At 46.4% G+C, this 21582-nt stretch overlaps 1 protein-coding gene and 1 long non-coding RNA gene across 11 annotated transcripts in view; one reads left to right on the plus strand and one right to left on the minus strand.

Annotated features, from left to right (window-relative positions):
- Window positions 1–21582, plus strand: part of POU2F2 (POU class 2 homeobox 2) — a 110279-nt gene that overhangs the window by 19262 nt on the left and 69435 nt on the right. For 4 of the 10 annotated variants that reach the window (XM_053267849.1, XM_053267854.1, XM_053267852.1 and 1 more), the window contains exon 2: window positions 12019–12071. In XM_053267849.1, the coding sequence (XP_053123824.1) occupies window positions 12041–12071 (31 nt within the window). In that variant the 5' untranslated portion in view covers window positions 12019–12040. Of the gene's footprint in view, window positions 1–3664; window positions 12072–21582 lie in introns of those variants that run through there. The other 6 variants (XM_053267848.1, XM_053267857.1, XM_053267856.1 and 3 more) reach the window with 3 other exon arrangements.
- LOC128332975 (uncharacterized) lies at window positions 14826–20701 on the minus strand. The gene is made up of 2 exons (XR_008310816.1): window positions 20299–20701; window positions 14826–17509 (listed from the first exon to the last, which is right to left on the minus strand). It is a non-coding gene; the product is annotated as an uncharacterized LOC128332975 (long non-coding RNA).

The raw sequence follows: 21582 nt of genomic DNA on the forward strand, positions 1-21582 counted from the left end.
TCCTGGCAGGGGTGATCCAGGACAGTTTACTGCCTGAGGGGCAAGAGAATATGACGCACTCCCCAATCAATGAACAGTGTGCCCCAGCTGGACAAGAAAGGGAAGTGATAGCAAGAGCAGGGTGTTGCCCGTGGTGGCAGGGCCCCGGCATTTACTAATTATTGTGCCCCTCCCTGGATCCATGCCTGAGGAGACCGCCTCACCCCACCTCACGGAAAGGCCGCCCATGTGTCCTAGGGCACATTCTTTTGATTTGGGGCCACAATAAGGCCTAGCATGGCCTGAATGCACACCCTAGAATATGCCTCAGAATCCTCTGCAATGCACAGGGGTTCCATGGCAGATGTTCTGAGTTTTCTCAGCAGATATATCTGAAGGCACAAAATTTGCACACCACTCCTCAAAACCAATGTCCTTTCTTGGTAGTGGATTTGGCAAGCTCTGAGCCAGCCTCCCCAGCTAATCCAGGCCCATGTTCTTAGACTCTTTTTAGTAACGTTACTATCTCCTCTCCACATAGAGCAAGAGAGCACCCCTCAGGGTTAACTTGCCTCTACCCAATTCTATTTGGGTGCTGCTCTGATGCTAGGGAAGGCTGTTAAGCCAGGAGTTGCCAAGGTGCTTAAGAGATTTTAAGTTTATGTGAACAAAGAAAGGAAACAGCAGGACAGAACTGAGCAAGGACACTGTCAGTGGCGATTCCTTCTGTGAATTTCTGTGAATTTCACCAGGGTTGAAAGCACACTGTGTCATATACATTTTCCTGATATAAATGGTTATTTCCATGCTGACAAAGACAAACCAATTGGTGTGTAGGTCTTTTGTAACTTCAGTATGCCAAATCCTCTAATGTATTAGTTTTTCACACAAAGCATAGTCGCATTTCCCTGTGTATGCACATTTTGAAAACCTACACTCTTTACCTTGCTCTTCTTCTAAAGAGCTCAGGGTAGTATACATGGTCTCTCTTCCCTCTTTGTTATCATCACAATAAGCCTGTGATATCATTAAGGCTGAGAGGTATTAGCTGGCTCACACTCAGTAAACTTTGTTGTTGAGTGAGGATTTGAACCTAAGTCTAGCTTGCCACTACACTACATTGGTTCTTGCATCTTGTCACATCACAACATATCACTCCTTTGAATGCAGTTGCCAGTATTGACATTTTCATGGAGCCATTGGCAGGCTAGAATGTACAGTGATCTTTATTTATTTATTTAAACATATTTTTATACCACCCAAAACCTGCATCTCTGGGAAGTTTACAATAAATCTTTGTGAATTAAAGCCACCTTCAAGGGGCAACTGCTCATTTGGTTAGCTTTTTGTAGTGGAATGCCACAGTTATGAAACAAACCAGGATCTGAAACCATGATTTGATCCTCGTTTGTTTCCCCCTGACTGAGGTTTGGAGTAAACCGACAGTTCCTGCGTTCAAGTGTAACACAGAACTGTGGTTTATTTCAAAGTGAATGTAAACGCTTTCGCTCTCATCATTTTGTGTGTGAAGGAGGAGAGTGGAGGAGCATGCAAGCCCAAAGGGCTATTCTCACGATAAGCAAAAATCGGGCTAGGCGAGCCCGGTGGCTTACAAGCGGCTAGCCCGCTTTTGTAGCCCTCCCCAAAGCCTGGGTTTGTGGAGTAAGCGCTCCACAAACCTGAGCTTTCCGATCATGAGTAGCTGCGGTGCGGCTCCATGCTGTGGCTACTCATGAGGAGACCCCTGGAGGGGAGGCGAAAAGCTGCCTCCCGTCTCCGGGGGGTCTCCGCAGTATGCCCTGTGCATTTGCTCAGGGCATGCTGGAGCTTCCAGGGGCTGTGCGGCCCTTGAGCTCCCCAGCCCCACCCCAGCTCTGTCACGGAGCCGGCAATCATGTGGGCCGCCGATCCGGCCGCCCAGGGCTCCCTCCCTGCTCGTGTGTGGGGAGAGCGGGCTCCTGCGCAGCTCCTGAAACCAGGTCTCACTGATCGTGAGACCTGGCTCCAAATCGTGCAGAGACTGATTCATGTAGTAGGAAACCACGGTTTTCCGTTATGTCTGATATAACTTTATGTCCTTCATCAAGAGTGCATACTTTTAATTTCCTAACACAGGGTTAGTTATGCCTTAACTATTAAGATCCTGACTATGCACTCTTGGAGATAAAGCAGGGAGAATAAAGGCGTACAAGATCAGGTCCTCGTCCATGACAGTGAATCTGAGGCTAGGTAGGAGCATGGGCTATTTTGACGACAATAACCGTCCTTCCTGATCAATAATACATAATGAACACTGCATCATTAAATAATTCATTGGCAGCAAATAATTTCTGTGCCCCGAGGAGGGGAAGAAAACCCATCTCTTTAGTGCCCCGCTGGGTCCGCCTTGTGGTTTGCAGTGATTAATTAGTTTTATTTCATAATTAGCCCCTATCCTGCTGCCCCGATAGAAGATTCCCATGCAGAAAAACTAGCTTTGAAATCCTCAGGGGTTTTACAAGCAATAAAATAGAGCAATGCTTGAAAGACTCGGCCCAATATGGACATTTAACCTTCTTTCTTTCTTTCTTTCTTTCTTTCTTTCTTTCTTTCTTTCTTTCTTTCTTTCTTTCTTTCTTTCTCTGGCATGCTTCTGCTTGTGCATCTTGCTTGCTTAGTTCCTTGCTTTTAAGCTAGCTTTCTATATTATTTTTCTTGTATCCTTTTCAAGGTTCCTTTACATTTTCCTTGGGCCAACCAGATTGTATTTAAAATAAAAACAAAACTACCACTAACCAACTCAACAAACCTTTCTTTCCCCCAAAGTCCCAGCTTCAGAGCTCTTCAAAATGTCAGCACTTTGGTTTTCGATTCCTAATTTTCAGTCATGCCGATAGTGCGGATGGTGGACATTTTCAAAAAGAGAATCTTCCCCCAAGGATACCCAAAATGAGACAAAGCCGTAGAGGTCTCCTCTGGTGCAGACAATTGCCTTTTTAACAGAGATGGGGGGTGGGGGCAGATCCAACACCACAGATTCCTCCTTTGTCACAAGGGAATTGACAACTTTAATTTTAAATTGTGTACATATTTCCTCCTTATTGATCACTGAATGAATTAATTTGAATAGTGGCAATAGTGGTAATCTAGACAGGTTACATCCCAAGGCCTGCAATTGTGAAAAAGTAAGTAGACAACTCATCGGATGGAAATTCACAATGGGGTTATTCTAGGGCTATTTCCACTAAGCATTAGCTAGCTTCTACCAAACAAACAAACAAACAAACAAACCCATCCATCCATCCATCCATCCATCAGGCAGACACTCAGAAAAGAGAGCCTTGAAAGTTCTGATTCATAGATCCTAGTCCCTGCTTTAAGCACTATACCCACATCCCTTCTCAGAGCACAGAACTCTTGTGCTTCAACTTCCAGCCTCTCCCCCCCACCCATCCCACTACTCTCTTGATGCAGTTGGACTGTAACTGGATTCTGCTAACCGGATTTCTGGAGCAGATTTTCACAGGTTCAGCAATTCCCCACTGGGGGTGGTGGGTTGTGCAGTTCTACAGTTCCCCCATCCCCATTCATTCAGGTCTGCAGTTTGGCAGCAAGGGAAGAGTTAGGGGGGAGGGAGGGAGAGAGGGTGGGGGCTACTGATGAATGTTCTCCTTTCCTTTAAAGATGTCTGGGGATGGTGGGGGGACGCTGTCTAAGGATGGGGCAATTTCCCCTTCTCCGACTGTCCCCTTCTCTGACCCCTTTGTCTCTTTTTGATGGCCTTGGTAGCCGCTACTAAGCATGACTTAGAATGTCTCTCCCACAGCAAGAATGCAGGAAAAGAGAGAGACGTAGTCTTAAATGAGATACAAAAATACATGCACCAACACTTTAAGTGCACATCTGCAAACATTAATAGTGCAGTACATTTAGACACACTTGCATACCAATTCAGGCAGACCTGGATAACCCCTCTTCCAGCCACTCTTATGGACATGCTTGGACCAATTGCACACACATGATCATGTTCACAGATGCGGTTTTCTGATGTGGCACAAAATGTGCCTGTTAGCCTTTCTTGCCACCACTTGGGTATGAATTTTTGTGATGCTTAGTTGTGGGTGTGCAGGAATCCCATTTTTAAATTGTTGGCCCTGCTGGGTGGTGAATTAATATCAGTGATGAAGCTTCATTACATGCTTTTTCCTCAGCTCTGAATCCTTGTACTTCTATATAGGATCTAAGACCACTGGTGACTATGGATGAAAGGTTTTGTGCTGCTCCTTAATGTTATTCTATACCTATTTTTTTCTGCCATAAGAATGTAAGAAGAGCCTTCCTGGATCATATGAGGGTCTGTCTCGTCATGTATCCTGCTTCTACAGTGGTCAGCTGGATCTGTCTAGAAGCAGGACACTAAGGTGTTGGCTTTCCTCTGCTATTCATCCCCAACATTCATGCTATTCATCCCTTGTTGGATGCTGGATACTCCAGCCTAGCAAAGCAGTTCTTACATGGTAAACATGGTTTAGGTTGCAAGGGACCGCAAGTGCGAGTTTTGTGTATCAGCCCTGAATGTATCAAGATTTGTCCCAATATTTTTTTCAGAGAATTGACATGAGTCTGAAAGAGAGATCGCTCTTTGTGGTCAGTATTTTCACCTCTAGTCAAACAGGTTTAGCAGGTTTTTGAATTGCTTCAAAATCTGCACAACTTATTTAACTAGAGGCAATAGTGGGACAAAATGAATATGTTTGTACGACACAGCGTGATAAATGATGCCTCTCCCAAACCACGATCAACTAGCTTTAAAACTATTATCTGTTGCTAGCCTAAGAAAATTTCCAGAACAGAAGGGCAAATTGTGAACATATTTTTTTAATGCCTGCTCTGGAGGTGTGGGATATGGATGATATTCTCCAATATCCTCCTTGTGTAGGAACGTTGCTGCTTTTCACTGTATACTTCTCATTGTAGGTGAGTTTCTCTGTTTCTGTGTTGGTGCCAGTGGCCTGTTTGCATTTCTTGGGAGATGCACGTCTTTCTCCTTGGATGCTGTGATGCTCTGTCGGTCTGGGTATCCCTAGCTGTCTGCTGCTGATTTGGTTCCAATTTTCTTTTCTCTCTCCTTACACCCTGGCATATTTTGCTGCTGGTGGAAACACCAAAGCTCTATCACCAATCATGTCCTCAAGCCATTATTCCTCCTCTGCCCTTGTGACCTTTACCAGGATGGTTTCAAATCCATATTTATGGGGTCGCAAGGTGGAGGTGGGGGGAGGAGGGTCATGCAGGGCAACACAATGGGATCTAGGGCAAACATGACCCCCACAATACCCTATACATTACAAGCCATATGGACACCCAAGCTATTGCACACAGTGTATACCTCTCCAAGCACGGCAAACACTCCTTCAGCACAATCCCGCAGCACAGAGTTCATGCATTTTCTTTGGTAATGGTCCTGCACAGGATTGTGATTCAGTGAGTGTGATTCATGAAGATATGCACCAGAATAGCTGCAGGTGACAATAGCCTAAAATTCACTGCCCGCTGATGCTCAAAAACCTGGAATTGTTTATGGGAAGAGGATTGTTGCTCTGTGGTAGAATGCCTGCTTTGCATGCAGAGAGTCCCATATTCAACCTCCAGTATCTCTAGGTAGGACTGGGAAAGACCCCCATCTGAAACCCTGGAAAGTTGCTGCCTGTCAGTGCCAACAATACTGGCCTGGAGCGTTGGTCTGACTCAGTATAAAGCAGTTTAATACTTCCATGAGACCAGCCATTGTGCACTGAATATGGCACATTAAGTATAAAAATGATGTCTAAATGGCACTTGGGTAGACTTAAGTGGACTTTGTGGCCAGAATCTGGGTAGAAGTGAAAGTGGGATTTTGGGTAGCATCTAATGGTTGTATCAGGATGCATTACAGTTCAGTTATATCTGAGTGACATGAGGACATTTGGATATTATACAAGTGTATTTGTGGTGAAATTGACAGCCTGTTGGGATTTCTGCTGTTCAAACATGTTTATTGACAGTCAACAGACTTGTTTGTTGGAGAAGCCAGATTTTTAAAGGAAGAAAGCTGTTTATCACCTCAAGATCATGGCGGGTGGGTATGACAGACAGGTCTCTTTGGTGGTTGCACCATCTTTGTGGAATGGAGGGAAGCCCAACTGGCTCATTGCTGTGCACTTTTCATCTCTGGGTGAACTGAGAGGCATCGTGCCTCTGAGGCTGGAGGTGGCCCACAGCCACCAGACTAGTAGCCATTGATACACTTGCCATCTGTGAATTTGTCTAAGCCCCTTCTAAAGCCTTCCAAGCTGGTGACCATCACCACATCCCATGGCAAAGAATCCCATAGATTAATTATGCACTGTGTGAAAAAGTGTTTCATCTTGTCAGTCCTAAATTTCCCGATCTTCAATTTCATGGCATGGCTCCTGGTTCTAGTGTTGTGAGAGAGGGAGGAAATTTTATCTCTGTCCACTCTCTCCACTCCATGCATAATTTTATACACCTCAATCATGTCTCCCCTTAGTCTCCTCTTTTCCAAAATAGAGCCCCAGATGCTGTAGCCTAGCCTCATAAGGAAGGGCTGACCTATAGGGATCTCATGTAGATTTATTTCAGGATGGGACAAGCAGGCTTGCAGATAGCCACCTGTAACATGTCAGAATTACCTGGAGGTGAGTAAGAATTCCTTGCAGGTAAGCAAGCGCCATGGGTAAACTGAAAGGGAGTTGATACTTTGGGGTTGCGCGAGTACCACAAACACTGCGATGTGGGAGAAAGTGAGATAGTTAACATTTCTGTGGACTTATTTGCGACTCTGATCTAAGGTCAGGATGGGTTTGTCTGAATTACAAACCAATCAGGTGTGTTGGGAGGACAGTTGTAGACTGTGGAGTATACATAAGGCTGTATCCAGGATTGAGGCCAGGTACCACTGAGGGTGAAACTTGGGTTAACCTGAAACTTCCACCCATCTCCATTCTCTCAGCGCTGCTATTTTTAAAAAATCTCTTTGCATACATGTTCCCCACTTCAGCATGGAAATGTGCACACACATGTACATTCAAGTCCTGTGGTGCCCATTTTGTCTTCACTCTGCACTGCAGAAGACCTAGATTTTTCTGACCATTACAGCCTTGAACATATTGTGTGGTGGGAAAGGAATAGATTTCTAAAACCAGTTCTGATAGCGAGACTTAATCTCACTGAAGATATTCAGGAATGAGAGAGCATTTCCCTCTTTGTTGCCCCATAGGGGGTTCCTATATATATTCAGCGAGGGCATGTCATCATCATTATGAACAGGCCATATGACCATAGCAGGGGCAGCACTGAGGTTGGCTTGCAGGCTAGCTTATGTTCCTTCCAGTCTTGCTGAACACAGACACATGTTAGAATCCTCAGAGTCCCAGGTTTCCTTTTTCTTTCTTTCTTTCAAGTTTCTAGGTCTCAAGACTGCAGAAGTGAGATTTAAAATGGGACAGAAATGCTAAAGGCTACCAATACTTATACAACAAATATTTATATACTGCTTTTCAACAAAAAGTTCCCAAAGCGGTTTACATAGATATAAATAAAATGGCTTGCTGTCCCTAAAGGGCTCACACTCTAAAAGAGAAACATAAGACATGCACCAACAACAGCCACTGGAGGGATGCTGTGCTGTGCTGGGGACAGATAGGGCCAGTTGCTCTCCCCCTGCTAAATAAAGAGAATCACCACTTTGAAAAGGTGCCTCTTTGCTCAGTTAGCAGGATTGGACATACAGAGGCCAGAGAGACCCAAAGTCAATATGTTTAATGTCTTTGATTTCTATGTGTATAAAGCCCAGGTTTTCAAGAGCTGACTGAAGGATATTGTGGAACAAGCGTGAAATGGTCACGATGGATTGTAGTGCCAGAGTTGTGGAAGATTTGTATACAAGCTTCTTTGGTGGCATGGAGTCAAAACAAGTCATTTAGGACTCTCTAATTCGTTGGGAGTTTGGCACTGAGCAAGTATATGGCAACAGCAGGTGGGGAGTGGGGGAAGAGGAGACCTGTTATCTATTTTTCTCATATATATATTTCTTCCCTCCTTGTGCACTGGGGTCTTTCCCTACACCTTCTACCCCATAGCCCATGTATTTCCCCTTGCCCCGTTCCTGTCGATAGGTTAATTGCCCAGGGTCAGGGTTATTGACAGCCTGATTAGTGCCCCTGTCAGCTCTGTACCAGGCTAATCTAGGCGGCCACAGCCCGGAAACACCAGCGCATTGATTTTTGGGGGGATTCCCAGCGACCCCCGCGCTGACACATTGATCCGGCTCCCGGGAGTGAACTCTCTGTCAGCGCCTCGCTGCTGGCCTGCCTTCCTGTCCCAGCCACATCTACTCCGTGAGCCAGGCTGGTAAAGGAAGAAGACATCAGGCCTAGGTGCAGTTGTTGCGGGTCGAAACGCCCAATTTGTGATTCCCCTGCTCTGACCACTAGGCCACATACATCTCCTGGAAATCATGGCCGAAACAAGGAGTCCAGGCTTTGCCCTTCACAAGCTCAGCTCGAGGTACGTGAGGCAAAGTATGAAGGTGCCCATGATGTCAGCATGGGCTTCTAGAGCTCTTAGGCCTACCAGCATCCTTCATGCCTCCTGCGAGAGATGGACCAAAATGTTCAGGTGCCTGAAGCCTAAATCTGAATGGGGTAAAAATATAACCGTGAATTAAAGAATTGACAGTGTGCTGTCTTTCAATGCCTGACACCCCACAATCTGTTTGTTGAGGAAGGCGGTTGCACCCTACCTGGTCGGAGGAAGACGGTTGCACCCTACCCTACCTTGGGATACCCCCTCCTCACAGTTATGTCGCTGTGAATTATTTCTTGGCCGTTGGTTTGCCTGGAAGCTTTTCAGATAGCAGGGTAAATCTGGCCTATATGTGAATGTGCACCCATCCTCCCAAAGTAAAGTCACTGTCTGCGAAAGCTCCTGGCTCCTGCTCCCCATCTTTCTACCTCATCTTCACCTCAGCTACCTGCCGTCCTTTCTGCTTATCACCTACCCACCTGCGTGCCACATCCCAAGCTTTTTCTGTCCAACATCTCTTTCCAAAGGGTCTATGATTCTCGTGATTGCTTGTCCCTTTCATTTCTCCCTCCCTCCCTGTTCCTGAATTTCAAGATGACACTGAAGGGGAGTGGAAGTCCTACCTGTTGTTGCTGCAGAAACACTGCCCCCGTGAAGTGCCATCCTAGGCAACCCCCTGGGACCAGGAGCATTTCTAGACAGGGTTTTTAGTTTGCTTCTCCTCCAGAATGGAGGGTGTGGTTCACATATCAGCCAGATTTACCCTGAAGTCCCTGCAAGCTACCGGGGAGCACTTCACACACGATTCATGTTTTTAATTGCCAGTTAGAGCATAGTCTGATTTTTGTCCAGGTAAAAAAGTCCACTTTTTGCATCAGTTTTTTGGGGCAAATTCGAACTCGCAGTAAACCCGCGATAAAGCCTGCTGTCTGGAAATGCTCCAGGTATTGTCAAGGCCAATCCTCCTCCCCTACTTAACTACCAAGTCCTCTGCTTCTCTTAGAAGTGGAGAACAGAACTGGAAAGTCATGATTCCTGACACTTATAACCATAAATAGGAAACTTCAAGTTTATTCCTGGAGGTGGGAATAGGGAACCCTGAACCCCAGTTTTCCATATTCCCAGAAAAGCATTCAGAGGAAGCTCATACTAACAGATCTGTGAAGAAAAATAAGGGAAGCAACAAGCAGAGCCCCTTCCCAAAGGGAAGCCGTGAGCCGCAGATGCTAGGATCCCCTCATAGATGCTTCCGTTAGTGCTCAAGTGCTGGGGATCCCCTCCTCTTCCCCCCGACTGCCCCCTGCCATCACTTACATGAATATTGACGCTAATGGCTTGTAGCGGGATGTAGAACATCCCAGCCTTCTAATTGTTGTGACTGGGGATCGGCAGGCCGATTAAACGCCATCGATTTTCTCATACTAACCGCATTGATTTTTAAATTTCCTATTGATTCCTGCCCTAAATCTCTTTAAGCAAAGACTTCACTCCGCAGATGACATCGGCTGATTAGCAGGAACAACTGTGGGTTCGCTCCATAGCCAAGGGTGGGGGTTGAGGAGGGGGTGAGCGGCTCATGTCAATCCTGGAGGGGCTGAGAACCAGGACACCTGGATTCTAGACAGCAGTGGGAGTGGGTTTCAGTGGATTACAGCAGAAGGGCCACAAGCCATGAGCCACAGACTGTAATGTTCTGGGAGTGGAGTGTGGGGTCATGAGAGGGGGTCTGTGTGGTTTGGACTCTGGGTAAGAGATTTTGGAGTGACCTGGGTCCTTGCAAGTGGACTTGTGGATTCTCTTGCCAGTGCACAGTAAGACGAAGAGCCAATGTTTTGACATAATATTTCCCCCCTATGGGAGTGTTTCAAAATGTTTCCCATAAACAAAATACTCACAGGGAAGTATTTCATCTGAACTGACTGTCCATGTGCATTTTTTCAGGAAAGATCCATAATATAGCATTCCTCTTTCTCAAAGTTCGATCCTGAAACATTTGCATGGACTTTCAGTTCCTACATGAAAGGTGCATGAGTTTTTCCCACACTTTGAAAGAGGCGCCTTTGTGGACCACAGGATTTTGGTCTTTCTGATACTATCACTTTGCCTGTTTGTGTATTGTGCATAATTCAGGAGGTGGTTTTGTTTTGTTTTGCAAATCTAGGAGCTTGTTGTTTTGCAAATCTAGGAATATCCTGTTTCCTGATTTCTACCAGGCACCGATCACCAGGCCTAGTTTTTCGGCACCTGTGACTACTGGGCTTTGGATTTTTGTACTCTGTTGCACATATAGTTTGACATAGGCCCTGTGTGGTCAGTTGGTAGAATGAGCACTAAGTGGCTTTGGCACCAGAAATTTTGTGGCACTTGGGCGCTTTCCAGATTACACGCTACAGCAGGGGTAAAATGCTTCAGCTGGGCAGGATCATGATCCCCAGAATATCAAACTCAACAAATGGGAAAATACAGCTGTCTTTTTGCGATGCACATGCTATGTTGTAGCACTATAACGCAAAGATAAAATCTGAAAGAAGGCATCTGAAATGTGAACAGATGTCAGCGCATCCATTCAAGTCAATGCCGGGACTGTGCTGTCACAACACAGGAAGTACGGAAACACACTTAGCAGATCTGTAGTGACGCTGTTGTAGGGTTTAATCTGGAAAGTGCCTTGTAGGCAAAAGTATGGGGGCCTGGCTGTAGCATAGGGCCGGGCGTGTCCTCTTCCTTGCTGCTTCAGCGCTGGGCTGCTACTTCCCTGATCAATAAGCTAAAAGCAAAACCACTCCAAGGATGGGTAGTACACACTGCTGTGATACCACCTTAAACTTTGGACTTTACTTGTGGCCCACTTGCCAGAAAAGCTGGCCACCAGCACATGCAAAGCAGGTTGCCATGTTAAAAGGCCTTGTCAGGGATAGCCCCACTAGTAACTACCCCCTGGACAGTCCTGCAGGGTTAGCTCTAGATGAGATGTACCTGATAAATCCAGGTGTGAACTTATGGTAGACCCATTGCTACCCATTCCGTTCACTTTTAAAATGAGCGTTCACAGCAATTCACGGGGGGGGGGGCACATGCAATGTGTACAGACATCTGGATGCAGGTTCAATATAATGTCTGAATAGGCTTGTGTCTCCCCCATAGTAGATATTCTGGGCTGGTATCAGGGGCTGGCATTGTTGGGTGGCTGCTGAGGGCCCTTCAGTGCTGATCCCTGAGGCCGCCTCTGTGCCTGTAGCCTTGGTGTGGTGATCTGGAACTTTCTTAGGGTCAACTCAGGCAGGTGGGCGTTCATGAAGTTTGCTGAGGGCCTCCCAAAGCCAGCCCTGTGCATCTGAACCAGTGGAGGCGGAAGAGGCCTCATTTTCAAAGCACCCACAGTTTTTAAAACACCCACTGCCTCCCACAGTTCCCCTCCCCACAGCTTCTCTCCCCACGTCGTCTGATTTCTGATGCTCTTGCTTCTCTCCCCAGGTTCTGGACTGGACTGGAGTGAATGTACTACAGCTGCCACTTCTGCCTGAAAGGTCAGTGGTTCTACAAAGCCAACTTTGGGGGTACATGATGAGTGTGTGTGTGTGTGTGTGTGTATTTGCTGGCACTCCAGTAACAAAAGGGAAAAAGAAGAAGCCTCTTTTCGTGCCAGGAGGTACTAAAAAGTGCATTAGGGGCTTTCTTGTAATGGTAGAACGACATCTTATGCACATAGGCATGCAACAATAGTCCCGTGGTTGATTTTCTTAGGAGAAAGCAATTTTCGGGATGGAGGGACGCCTTGGGGTCGAAATGTGATGGGGGGTGTGCTTCCTCCTTTCTCAGCTCACAACTTCTGTGTTTCAGAGTGCCCCAGCCCAAGCCAATTCATCCTCACCTCCCTACTTTGGGCACCCAACACATGTTTGTGAGGTAAACATAAGCCTCAGACTCCACAGGAAGGAGCGTGTGTAATTTGGAGGAGAGCAATGGCAACCAGGGAAGGGGACAGGCATTTCCCTGACATTTCTCCATGGAAAACGGTCACTTTCTGAAGTGACTTTCTGCTTTGTCCCTAGGCCTGGTAAAAGCAATCCTCAGGCTTTTTGCTCCATGTGTATATGTATAATTGTAGTTTCACCATCAACGTTGCTAATACAGAATAGAATGTGGAATAACAGTTGCCTAGAGACAATGTAGGCTTTATGTTCACATTGTGTACCAGTTTAACCACAGAAGTGTCAGTCTATACCACAGATGGTTTAAACTAGTGTAAGAGTCCTTTCTTCTCCCCTTGTTGTAGTTCTTTGAAGGGTATTCGGGATCTGTGACAGAAAATTCTCAGCTCCCTCACTAAACCAGCATGGTGTAGTGGTTGGAGTGCTGGACTAGTACCGGGAAGACCCGAGTTCAAATCCCCATTCAACCATGAGACTTGCTGGGTGATTCTGGGCCAGTCACTTCTCTCTCAGCCTAACCTACTTCACAGGGTTGTTGTGAGGAGCAATGTAAGTATGTAGTACACCGCTCTGGGTTCCTTGGAGGAAGAGCGGGATATAAAATGTAAATAATAAATAATAAACTGGAGTTCCCAAGATTCTTTGACAAGTAGTCTGGTACTAGACTACTATTTTCTTGAAAGCATGTGTGTGGAAATGCCCAAAGAGTATTATTAATGAGGAAGAAAGGAGGCCTATTCAACTGAAATAAATACACAGGGATCTTGGAGTGTGGTATATCACCCCACCATATGGAAACGTATTGAGTGTACCCCTAAACCTGAGTACCCTTTGAAAGTGGGGATAGGCCATTCTAGCAAGGGAAATGAGTGTTGCTGAGGGTTTTAGGCCTTAAAACATGCTTGACTGATTGTCTAGTAATAACAACATGGGGTTTTTGTTTTGACACTAGTTCTATGAGGATAAGTAGTAGATTAGATAATGCAGTTTAGAAAGCTGATAACTAATCTGGGCAACCAGTGTGTTGACTCAGTGCCTTGTGGGTAGTCGGACACCAGGATTTCCACACCTTCACTGCTCACTGATTAGTTGTGTGATCTTGAAAGTTCCTTGTTCCTTCTTTTGTCCCATCTCACCTTCTGTGAAAACTGATAGACAGGGATGGTTGGGCACTGTGAGGTCTGAGTGATGCTGGGGAACAGGTTCAGTGACATTTGTAGTTTTGACTGTATCCTCCCATAGGGCCTTAAACTGTGCCCTGTGTCAGCAGCAGGATATATATGCGTGGTGGGATCAGTCGTTATTTTGGGTATATACAATGAAGGCTGGAAAAATCTTGAATATCTGGTTGCCCAGACTTATAAAATGTGGATGATGCTGGTGTCTATACGTAGGTTCTTTGGCTGGTCTTGGAGAAGTGTGTCTCAGTTCCCCGCATCTGTAAAATGGGAATTATAATACTTAAACATTCCAGGTTTATTAATTTGTGAGGATGACAGAGCTAAAGGTTGGGGTCTAAAAATGCACACGCAGGAGACAAACCCACATATAGATGGGGATTTGTTTGTTATTTTCACAGCAATAGTTATCTCAGCCAAAGAGACAAGCCTCTTTAAAAATGAGCAGTGGTTTATTGCTTCAGCAGTGGGAGCTGCTGCAGTGAAAACTGTGAGTAACACACTGGAATGTTTTACTCCTCCACGTACTTGCCCCATCTTCTTATGCTGAGCAAAGCTTGTGAATCACAATTAAAAGTGCCACCGTCATCATCATCATGATCATCATACTACCACATAGATATTACTCTGTTTGGTATTGTGGCATGGGATTTTACTCGTATGTTTACATGGTTGCATGCTGTTTTTAATTCAAATTTAAAAAACCAGACCTTTATATAGCCACATTTTGGGCCAGATGTCTACACTGGCTGAGTTTCAACAGCATGGCAGAGCTGGATATGGTTTCTGAGATCTGTGTTTGCCTCTAATCTAGGGCCACAAAGAATAGGTGAAACATATCGCTTATACGCTCCCTGTTTCTCTTAACGGGGCCCATTGATTCCACAATACTTTGAAATAAGTGACAGCCTTCCGTTACTTTTTGTTGTTGTTGTTGAAATTGCCTTTATTGTTCTGTTCAACATTTTGTGCACGCGAAGCAACAAACCGTATAGTTTTGATGGTGTTAAAGACACAGCTTCCTGCAGTGGAAATTCCCTGCTCTCAGCCCCAGATTCAGGGTGGCATCTTTGCAAAAAAACCCCGTAAAGAACCATTCCAAAGGCCAGCTGATCAAAATGCCCATGTGTGGGATAGAGCAAAGTAGAACATAAAGGTCCTGCCCCCTATGAAGGTTTACCACAAATATTTTATTTTCCATATCAGAAAACCCTTTTGTGCATATTTGATGTTCTCTTCTTGCAGTACTCTTTTTGCCAGAAATCTGCACTTTGCTACATTCCCTTCTGTAGGCAGGGAAATTGGGGGTAAAGGGCTTTCTAGGTATCACCCTCTCCCTAAAAGAAGATAAAGGTGGGGGAAGCTAATGGATGGTGCCCTCCCCAACTTGCAACAAATCTATGTTCACTGACAACACCCCAGCGAGTGTTTGGCAGCAACAAAGAAATCCCATCTTACATTCCTCTTTCTTTCTTCCTTTGATTTCCTTTTTAAATTTCATTTTACTTTCTGGAGAAGAGCCATTTCTGATTAAATTGTTCCTGCTTTGTTTTGTTTTTAAATACCACTCCCTCTTCAACCTCTTCCCAGATTTTCCCCACTATTGCTGCCAAATTAGCAAATGAATTTTTTTTTTAAAGAAGAGGACCTGATAAGATTTTAATAAGATTTGGAATGAACAATTGGGGCGAGAGTATTAATTCCAGATTTCTCAGTAATTGGTCAGACAGTCCATTAACTGTCTTGTTAGAACCTCTTTCTGAAATTTCTCCCTAATCCTCATTTATGTTGGACTGAGTTTACAAGTCTCATTCTAGTCCTTCAAATCTTCATAGTGCTTTGATTGTAGGCCCAGGCTGAAATGTGGATGTGAGATTGTAGCGGAAGAAGGACTAAAAATGTACCGCTTTTCTGTTGGATGTTTAAAAGGTAAACAAACATGGAATGGTGTATGTGGGGAGAAGAAATTATACATGTTTTTAGTTCTAAATGAAGAAAAGAAGTACCTTAACACATGCAAAAGCTTTACCACCATGCAGAACTGCAAAGTGACAGATCCTGTACTTTGCAGGAACAGTAAGGTGCTTTCACAAGAATATCTAACACAGATTGGCTTCTCTTTTAACTCTTTTTCAATCACGTATTTGTATGCAAGCCCCAGATGACTCAAAGGCTGTGCATATGTATGATTATTGGTGATTCTTATCCACCTGAATTGATTTGGGAGCACAGAACCAGCCAGGGGTGCTCTTTATTTGTGATTAATTAATTCAGCGTAGAAGGATGTGATACGGTATATATCCAGTCCACCAAGAGATACCCATGAACAGTAGGTGGCTTCCATATATCAATTCCTGTGCTGAATCAGGATTCATGTGTGCTACAAAGCTGTTGCATGCTTGGGTCCCTTGGCTGGATGGCAGCCAAGAGATCCATGTAGCAACTAAAGTTGCACATTCAGTTCCCAGAATTGAATTGGGAATCCTGCGTGCAATGCCCAAGGTGTCAGTTCTAATTGGATGCAGGTGTATATTCTATCAATGTGGTCCACATCAGTACAACATTATGTGGAGGAGGATATGCCTTTCCATCCATCTTGTGTGACGCAGTCAGAAATGTGCAATTCCCTTCCACTATTGGGGGCCTTGGAGTGTGGTTATTATCGGCATGTTCTAATTGTGTGAAACACCTTCTTGCACTCAGTTATTTCTGAATTGCTGCTTGAATGTACAAAGGAAAATGTGAAAGCTAGGTTATTTTAAAAAACAACACCACACACCACATCTGCATAATCTACCGATAGAGAGAAATTAGGGCCAAACTCAAAGAAGTGTGCTAGTTCCTCTCACACAAGTGGGTTTTGGAGTGCTCAAACACCAGCCATTTAAAAAACTGGGTGGAGTTCCAAAAGTAGCTTGTGTTATAGAATAAGGAAAGGGTCTGCAGATCAAAGAAGAAAATATAGCCCTAAGTTCAAGTGAGCATACATGCACGTTCGCTTTTTTCTGGTTTTGTATCTCTGCTTATGTGGAGGAAAGAAACCCACTTCTGTATTCCCATGTTGACATATATGTTCTTCTCTTCCAGTCTGTCTACCCTTTCCTCCATACTTTTCACATCAGACATTTACATTGGTTACCTATTTAGGATGGTTTTCATTTCTATCTCTTCCAGTCCCCAAGGATTTAGGACAGTTTACAATATAATAGGCAACAACATTGAAACAGCCCCCCCCCCTTCTTCTCCCTAGTAGATACTGGTGCAGAAAGGGTGTGGACTGGAAAAGACACATCCACACTGTACGCTTTTAAAGAGTGACGTCGTCCTTCTGTTTTGCTTGGGCTGAAATGGGCAGGGAGCAGGACATCACTTGGCCCAGAAGCTATGGGGCATTTTCACAATTGCCACTCAGAACATCTAATGTTACTAAAATAGGTTTGAAACTGGGAAAGCATAATGTTCAAGTTCGCCTGTTCAGGTTTTACATTTGAATTGCAGATGCTGGAAATGCAAAACAAAAAAACAACAAGAAAAACCTGGTTCAAATGCCTTTCGTGGAAATGGCCCAAGTCCTGTCGGGTGATTCTGCCTTGTTGCTTTGGATGGGCGGATTTATGATTAAACTCGGCTCCTTTTTCCTACGGTGGTTTATTATTAGCACGTACAGATCTTCCTTTTTCCATGAACGGCTGCAATGATGTGCACATGTACCCCCTTCCCAGCTTCACTCCAGAAAGAGAGTGCCTTTGGGCAAGATCAAACCCTCTCCAAAACGGCCATCGCCTTTTCCCTTTTGTTATAGTATTGGGGAACAACAGACTTGGGGTCTGTGTGGTACATTTCATCTTTGGTGACCTAGAGACGCGGAGAGAGGGAGAAAGAGAGAGAGCATATTAACACCCCTACTTTAATTCGAGTGGCTGTTAATTTTTGACCTCAACATTGTGTGGTTCTAAATCAAATAATTGTGCACTCTTCCCATCAGCACTTATTTCCCCTCTCCCTCCCAGTCTCTCTCTCTCTCTTTCTCCATCTGCCCCATACATATTCATTTATTTGCCCCTCCATCAATCTGATATTTATCTATATTACACCATATAGTTATATATACCTTTCCCTCTGCCTCTCGCGAACACATTTCCATCCCATTCTCTGTCCATCGACAACCCCTTTCGCTCTCTCTCTCTCTCTCTCTCTCTCTTCCTTTCATATATTGCCTGTCTGTCTATCTTTCCACACTGCTCTCTCCATACATTTCTATCTTTGCATCCATCCTCTATCTACCTTCCCTCCCTCCATGATTTCAGGGCTGTTGAAAAGTGCAGGGGGTGGGGGGGAGAGAAAAATCAAATGATACATGAAAAGAGAGTTCAAATGGGACACCGATAATAGCATCGCATCCGCTGCTGGTCTCCTTTTGGCCCACTTGTTTGAAATGCAGTTGAACAGGGACTTGCAAGATCATAATAGAGTAATAAGAGGAGAGGGGAATCCATCTGTATCCAGGGAGTAAACCGGAGATGGGATGTGAGAGCAGAAATATCCTGCTGTGTTGGAGGGTGTGGGGAGCTTTTGGCATGGCTCAAACCTTGGGCTCTGGCTGGCCCTGCTGCCTGATCACACAGCAGCACCAAACCAGAAGTGTTGGTGGGGGGAGGCATCACAAGAGGATTCAACTAGTCTGTAGTGACTCTTGGAGACAGACAGTGCTGTTGGTTTTTTCTCCCTTCTCCCCAGACAGTTGAAAGAGAGATTGCACTTTCTGGTGAATCTGGCATAAACAGATTTGGCAGGTTTTTCTTTGGTGCTTTGAGATCCTACCAGATTTTATTTTTTTCCTTTAAACGAAAGGCAAAAAGAGGGACGTGGGGTAGCACATCTTCTTCCAAACCACCTTCTCTCGCTTTAAAACGATTCTCTCCCCCCAGTCTCGGACTGTGTCACTTTGGGTCTGCCAGAACCAGCGCAGGATCTGTCTCGGTTGGTTGCTCTAGGGAGGTGGGGCTGGGGTGGGAGAGGACACAAACCCTACAAGTTTGCCTTCTCAGTCTAGAAGCACATCTTCATCTTAATGTGTGTGCATTTTTTAAAAAAACGTGCCAAGTTGATCATTGGGTGATGGGGCCCGGGTGGGGAAGAGCAGGTGGGCAGGATGTGATCCTGTACCAGTGGTCAAGGTGAGATCTCTAGATCCTGGAACTGCTCAGGATCACTTTCTGTCCTCTCTTTGCCACCACCCCCCATAATAAAAAGGGCATGAACGCTTAGTAGACAGGTGCCTCCCCAGGAAAACAAAAGTGAGAGACAAGGAAAGCTTGGGAAGAACTCGGGTGGAGGAGAAGAGTTATTGCAGAAACCCGCCCAGCCTAATTATATATCCCGTGGGCTATTTTTTGGAGGGGGTGGGGGTGGGAAGGTCACTCCTTTATTATGACTGTGTCTTGCAGTAATTATCCCCCGCACATATCCCTTCTCCTAAGAATAAACCTGGAAGGGGCTGTGATCACTGAATGTTTGGTTGGTGGGACATCTTAATTTAAGTCGTGGGTGAGGAGGGAGGAAAAGCATGATGAAGCTGATTAAGGGGTTTATTTTTAGTCTTGGAATAGAGGGAGGGGGTGGACTGGAAGGTTCCAGGTGCGGGTGTGTGTGTGTTAATTTTTTAAAAGAAGGGCAGGCAAGGAAAGATGATCTGCTTGGGGGGGTGTCAATAATTCATCCATCCCCCCCTTTCCCCTCCCCCTTTGCAACTCCCATACTAAGCTTGCACCTTAGGAATAATTGCTTTTGTCTGGGTGGACTGTACTTGTGCAAAGAGTGAAGAAGGAAAGGGGGGGGGGAAGAGATGTTGGAAGCGGAGCCCCCGCGGGGGGGATTGCGAGGGACGGCAAGTCGCTTGCTTGGATGTCATCTGTCAAAGCGGGGTGGTTGGAAGGAGAGAGGGAGGTGGAAGCAAGAGGGGGGGGTAGAGATAACGGAGAAGACAATAAAGTGGGAATCGGAGGCTCTGTGTGAGTGTGTCTGTGCGTGCGTGTGTGTGATGGAGCGGGGGGAGAAAGGGAAGAAATTCGGACGGAGCGAAGGGGGGCCCCCATTGATCTCGTGAAAGGCGGCGAGACACACACCGCACACAGGCGCTGTCAGAGGGGGGGGACCGGTGTGTTTCGCGCGCACACACACACACACACACACACACACTTGCATGCACTCATCCTGTCTCCCCCCCCCACATTTGTAAAGCCTTAAAAAAAAATGCTGCACACTGTCCGGCCATAGTGGACCAAACCCCACACGTCCTTGCAACGGGCATACACACGCACTCACTCACTCACTCACTCTCACACAAACACACACACCCTGGGCACACACGTGTCTGTGCACACGCATGCACGCACGTGTGTAAGTGCAGAAAGTGGAGGCGGGGGAGGAGGGGGAGCGAGCAGTGTGTCCGGCTTGCACTGCCCCCACCCTTCCCTGATTGTCATCTCAGGCGATCGTCACCTGCCCGGCGTGTCTAACCTCCCCCCCCCCCCCGCCCGCCACCCTTTGCTCTCCACTCACCCACCCACCCAGCCACCCTGATAGATATAGATATATAGATATTGATATTTTCCCTCCGTGGGGTTATGCGGAGTGTCACTCACAGGTCCCCGACATGTTCATCCCGCTGCCGGTCCCCTTGGTCTTCCAAAGATCCGCCGGCCCGGAGAACGGATGGCGCCTCAAATCGCCGCTCGCCCTGCGCTCTGCAAACGGTAAGGGGGGAAAAAAGGGGAGAGGAAAAGCAAAGACCCGTCCAGAAAGAGAGAGAGAGAGAGAGGAAGGAAGAAAGAAAGAGGGGGAAAACAAAAGCAGAAGCGGGGGGGGGGGCCTTGCGCGGGGGGAGAGAGCGAGAGAAACCCCGCCACCAACTCTTCCAGCCGAAAGCGCCGAGAGAGGGAAGCAGAAAGGAGGGAAGGAAAAGGGGAACGAGGGAGAGAGGAAGAAAGAGGAGATGGGCGAGCGGGGTTTTTATTCATGCGGTATTGATCCGGAGTGTCACTGCTCCGTATCGAACCTCCGGCGCCGGCATCCTGCGGTCGATAGACGGAGGGGGTGGGGGGCGGTGGGGGTGGGTGGAAGCAGGGGAAAGAGAGCCGGGAGAGCGAGGGGAAATAAAACAGAGAGAAGGGGAAATAAAGAGGGAAGGGAGATTTGGGCGGTGGGGGGGGGGGGAGAGGCACCCCCAACTTTTCCCCTTTTTTGGCGTGAGGGGTGCTTGATTCCTCTCCCTCCCCCGCCTGCCTGAAGTGTTATAATTTCTGTGATGGTGGTGGTCTTCTTTGGCACCCTAGAATGGTGCCCCACAGCTTTGGGATGTTGGAAACCCGCCCCCCCCCGCCCACAAGGTTTAGGGTTAGGTGGATGATGGAGTGGGAGGCAGGGAAAGATGTTGCTGGCCCAGAGGGAAACAGGGGACAGGGTTGTGGGGAGGGGAGAAGTCACCTGTGAGAGACCCCACAGCCGTCTGGGAAGGTGCTCCCCACCGCCCCCCCTTCCAGTCTCATCCAATTCCACCCCCATTTGTCTCAAGTGATGAGCAACTCCCCCCATAACTGGCCATTCCCATTCAGTGCCCGACCCCCATGAGTTTCAGGTGCAGCCCCTGTAATCGGTTACTCCAGTCCAGCCTCTTCCGAATATCCCACCAGGAACCTCCGCTTGGGTTTCAGGGTCTACCCTCCCTCAAGCCATCACCTGCCCCAGTCCAGCCAAATTCTCCAAACAATAATCTGTTCAGGTTGGACTAAATTCTTAATGCTTCTCCCTCTCTCTGTGTTTATCCCTAAGTGGAAATCTGGAATTGTGAACCGTCCAGATTCCCTTTCTCCTGTGCGGGACAGGGATACCCCCTAACCAGGGAAATGGGATAGGACTGTTGCTTTTCA

The sequence above is a fragment of the Hemicordylus capensis genome, chromosome 7, assembly GCF_027244095.1.
Source record: "Hemicordylus capensis ecotype Gifberg chromosome 7, rHemCap1.1.pri, whole genome shotgun sequence".
In the NCBI taxonomy this organism is placed as follows: domain Eukaryota; kingdom Metazoa; phylum Chordata; class Lepidosauria; order Squamata; family Cordylidae; genus Hemicordylus; species Hemicordylus capensis.